A 4,588-nucleotide genomic window follows, 5' to 3' on the forward strand; every position below is an offset into this window, starting at 1 on the left:
TTACTTGCTGCTGTGACGAGTGAATTTCCCCGTTGTGGGATGAATAAAGTATAATCTAATCTAACATCGCAATCACAATATCTGTCAAGTAATCGCAATATGATGTTTTTACCCTATCGTGCAGCCCTAAATGTTTCCCCAACAAACAAACAAAATTATTGTACTGTATATGCCTTCAAGATGTTTATATTCTATATGGTGAGTGTCCATAATGCCCAGAAAATATTGAAAATAACAATCTGCAGATTGTCATTTGCAAGACAGCAGCTCTTTAGCATTTAGTGGGATCATCACTCCAACGCACTCAAAACACAACAGCTCTAACTACCTAAACTATAGCCTATACTGTATTACTCACTACTATGAATAAACTTGCTTCCTATATCTCATTGAAATATTTTATTTTTGCCCCAATGGGCTGATGTAGTCCAGTTGAAGACCCACTTCAGTACTTACAATAGAGCTGAAGTGACTTAAGCACAGTGGAGGGAGAAGGTATTTGTTTTATAAATGTAAATTAAGTTTCCAGTCTGGGTTCCTTCCCTGAAGTTTTACAGTTAGCATCCCTTTTTCACTTGAACAAAGGCATCTGAGCACTCTGAATGAAAGGAGCATGTAAACACAAGTGTTCAACATTAGTTACCATAGTCAAACACTTTGGGAAATAGGCCCATTTGCTTTTTTGGCGACAGATGAGAATATCAACACAACACGCATGCCTGTATGCTAAATAACAAGCTACAACCAGCAGCCAGTTAGCAATGCTTAGTTAAAGACTGGAAATGTCGGGACAGCTAGCTTGGCTCAGTCCAAAGCTGACAAAATCATCCTGTAAAGCTCACTAATTAACATGTTATATCTTGTTCAGTTAATCCGTTCAAAAACTGAAATGTAAAAACAACAATCCTGCCAAGAAATAGTCTTGCGCATACCCCAGTTAAACCACAACTTGTACCCGAACGACCATGACTAGCTGTTTCCCAGTTTCCAGTCTTTATGCTAAGCTAGGCTAACTGGCTGCTGGCTGTAGCCTCATATTCACCATACAGAAATCCAAGTTTTCTATTGAACTGTTTTTTATATCGAACTGTTAGGAAAAAGGCTGTTCCATGAAAATCTCTAGATAAAGGGCGAGGCACCACAAACTTTAATAAAGCAGTAAGGTCACACACAGAACGGTGCAAGAGTAGCAAGGTCATCCAGACTAAAGGCTTATTTAAAGTTTGAACAGTGTTAATTTGTATAGCGATATACGTAACGGAAGGAGAATTATTAGCACCTCAAGATCATTCTTGAGACAGACTGTGGCCTGAGAGGATCGATGTTTGTCTTTCTTACTGTAATTATACAAATGTTAGTAGAGTCCATTACATTAAACTTAACATATACAATTCATGTTAATATTAGATTTAGAGTTCCACTCATGTTTTCATCGCAGATGCAATTTTCTAGTGTTTTTTTGTGAAGCTTTAACATTTAGTGCACTTGTGAGGCTCATGAGAGGCATATTGCTATTATTGTGTTATTTTGGTGTGTGCCCTAAAGTAGTGAGGCAGTGAAGCCAGTATATATTTAGTACTGTAGGAATACTGAATAAAAGAATATGAGGGGGGGTGAACCCTTAATGGACCACATTTTATATATATGACTGAATTCTGCACTGTTGTAAAATAGATCACATGCTAATCGGATCCTTATGTATGCTGGAAGGTTTCAGTTCTGGATGAAAACTGCACGCTCTGAGTTGACCTCGATTGAACTGAGCTGTACTTTTAGAGGTTTTAGAAATAGCACCCTCTTTAAGTATGTTTACTCCAAGCCCTGTCCACAAACTTAACACTGAAATAGCACATAATCATCATCCTCTCTAGAGCCAGTTGGTGTACAATTACTGTTTACTAGATTTGCCAGATTTGCCAGACTTGCTAGCCTTAGCAGCTTTGGTAGCTTTGATGTCCATCTTGGTCTTCTGGATACGAGAGAAGATCTCCTTAAAAAGGGCCTTGTACTCTGGAGTGTTCTGCCCCAGCCTCTTATCCACCGCCTCCACCTGCTTGCTGATGCTCTCAATGGCCTCAGGGGTGGAGGGCGACTGCGTGGGGGTAGGGGGAGGCACCGGAGTGGGGCCCATCGCACAGTCTTTCATGGATGGGTCTCGGGAGACGGGTCTGGAAGTCTGGACACCGGCGTGACACAGGCTCTCCTCGTGGCGCCTACACTTCCCTAACAACTCCTCATATTTCTCCAGTAAGGCGTGGTACTGCTCATCCACCTCCCTGAGGATGGACATCCCTCGCTTCCTCACGCTGTTGGCGTGGAGAGCGTAGCTGCCTCTTCTTCGGCCGGACGCGTCGCGGGCCACGATGGCATTGAGTGCCGTGTCGCTGCAGCTTTTCCTCACAGGGCTGGACTCAGGGAGAGCCTCCCCTCCCACGCCTCCTCCCCCTTCGGTCTCTTCCCTCACACCTCCTCCTGTGTCCCCGACCTCCACCTCCAGGAAGGTGTCAGTCTCCGGGGTGCTATTGAGGACAGTCTGGGTAAGAGTCACGCCATCGTCCTCGCTGTTCAGCAGGAAAGTCCGAGCGCGGCGGAGCTGCTGCAGCTCCTGTAGTTCCACCTCCAGCTCCCGCACCCTCCCCTGGCAGCTCTCAGCATCCTACGAGCAAGAATAAACACAACTTCAGTCGGACAGTTACTCAATATTTTTGTGGTAATTGCTTTCTGGCTCTGGCCCTGCAAGATGATGAAAGGAAACCTGTGTGAATCACTGAAAAAATCAAAGCAATTCAGAGGTTTGGGACCATGCAAAGTCCCGCCCCTTTTTGCCCTTTTTGCTTTGTTGAGCAATCCACGTCAGAACCTCGATCAACTTTTTCCTTTCTTATACTTGTGGTGTGTTCCTTTCACCTTAGAAGTCCAAAGTTGGATCTGAGAATGACATCACACCCGAGTTAAAAGCGTTAGAGTAGTCGGAAAACCAAGCTGTAGCCAGGTTAGCTATTAATGGTGTTTTCCTTTTCGTCGTCTAATTCTTTTCAAAATAGACGAGCCTACCACAAGTAAGGTTGATCGAGGTTCCAGAAGGGGTGGGATTTAGGAAGCTGTTCATACTGTGATAATGTGTCCTGTTACCTGGACTCGTGTCTGCAGCCGAGAGAACTCTGAAAGCAGGAGGTTGCACTCCCTCTCCACACCCTCTCGGCGCCCCCTCTCAGTCCGGACAGCCGCCCGTAGAGCCGACACCGCCTCCCTCAGATGCTGGTTCTCCTCTTCAAACGGTTGAGGCTTCACCTCCCCAGAAAAGCTCTCAGCTCTTCCCACCACAAACTCATCCTCATACCTGCCAACATGACACACACATATCTAGTACCCCTGCTAGACTGCTGATGAGGTGAGTAGATGAATTAGTTTCTTTAGACAAAGTGATGACTGGCACCCTTTCACTGGTAGTATATTTCATTGTTGTAATGATTTGCCACCAAAACTAACAAATACCTGGGTGCTGTGCAAAGCTCCCTCAGGCAAGGAAAGGAGTGGATGGTCTTGCGTCGTTCCCTCTTCTCCCTCCTGACTCGGAGCTGCTCCATGGAGCGAAGCTGCTCCACCTGCCCTGAGAGAGACTCCACCTGGTTCTGCAAAGCCTCAATGGTCCCCGTTAGCCTGGTCCAGCAGGAAGGGCAAACGGTTAGGGGGTGAAGGAGGAGGATGAAGGAGTAGAGAAAAGAAAAGTTCCAGGCCCACTCACCTCTCTATCTTTTGCTGCGAGGCCTTGCTGTCCATCACCAATGTGTGGTTGGTGCGTTCCAGTTCTCTGGCGGTCCCGTCCAGCTGCTCGTACACTTTGGCATGCTGCTCGTTCATGTCCCGAAGGACCTCCAGCTGCTTGGACAGGTACTGTGGGACAAACACGTAGACATGCCTGCTTGTACACTTCTACACAGTGAATGTACACGCAATATAGATTTCCTTTTATATGAAGATTTTCTTTCTGAAGATCATGTGATTTGATCAAAATCCACAGAACAGCCACTAAATGGACATTGAGGTTTGAGGTGAGGTTATCAAATGCTAAATACTTTTATTATATTATATATTATAGGTCAAAGTAACTTTTTAAACATCAACTTTTCCAATGTAGGAATTTCTTTTATTATAATCAAATACAAATTAGTAAATTAACCATTTAATTAAGCAACAATTTGCAGTTTTGTCTTGTTCCTCCATAAAAAACTACATTAAAGGACTACTGTGCCTCATTTTAAGGTAACGAAAACACAATGATTCCTATATTCAGATGATTGTACACTAATGAAAACATACCTATTAATATTTACTTCCATTTCTGCGAATAGATCCTCCTAAATGTTACACACTGGACCTGGAATACAATTCATCCTAGGCGATATGAATGTGTTTACCAGATTTCATAGCAACTGTTGTTGAGACATTTCAGTCAAAATCACAAATGTGAACCTGATGGTGACGCTTGAGGAAAAGGCCGGGGATCACTGAAGTCAGTGGGATTCTCCCTCTGGGCAGCATGACAGACTGTGGTGGACCAACCAACTGACATTGCCATCTCTTAACT

The 4,588-nt window shown here is 44.3% G+C and overlaps 1 protein-coding gene across 1 annotated transcript; it reads right to left on the bottom strand.

Moving 5' to 3' along the window:
• Positions 1-6: 6 nt before the first annotated feature.
• Positions 7-4,340, bottom strand: LOC118339397 (cerebellar degeneration-related protein 2-like). The gene is made up of 5 exons (XM_035677003.1): positions 4,335-4,340; positions 3,746-3,894; positions 3,496-3,660; positions 3,133-3,340; positions 7-2,656 (listed from the first exon to the last, which is right to left on the bottom strand). The coding sequence occupies exons 1-5, from the start codon at positions 4,338-4,340 to the stop codon at positions 1,889-1,891; spliced, it is 1,296 nt and encodes a 431-aa protein (XP_035532896.1). The 3' UTR covers positions 7-1,888.
• Between the last annotated feature and the right edge of the window lie 248 nt (positions 4,341-4,588).

Source organism: Morone saxatilis, unplaced genomic scaffold (assembly GCF_004916995.1).
Source record: "Morone saxatilis isolate NCDOM2014 unplaced genomic scaffold, NCSU_SB_2.0 Contig5, whole genome shotgun sequence".
NCBI lineage: Eukaryota > Metazoa > Chordata > Actinopteri > Moronidae > Morone > Morone saxatilis.

Coding starts and splice junctions, on each gene's coding strand:
- LOC118339397 (XM_035677003.1), bottom strand. Junction 3,661..3,745: donor TCGCAGCAAAAGATAGAGAG/GTGAGTGGGCCT, acceptor CTGCTGGACCAG/GCTAACGGGGACCATTGAGG. Junction 3,341..3,495: donor GAGCTTTGCACAGCACCCAG/GTATTTGTTAGT, acceptor TCATGTTGGCAG/GTATGAGGATGAGTTTGTGG.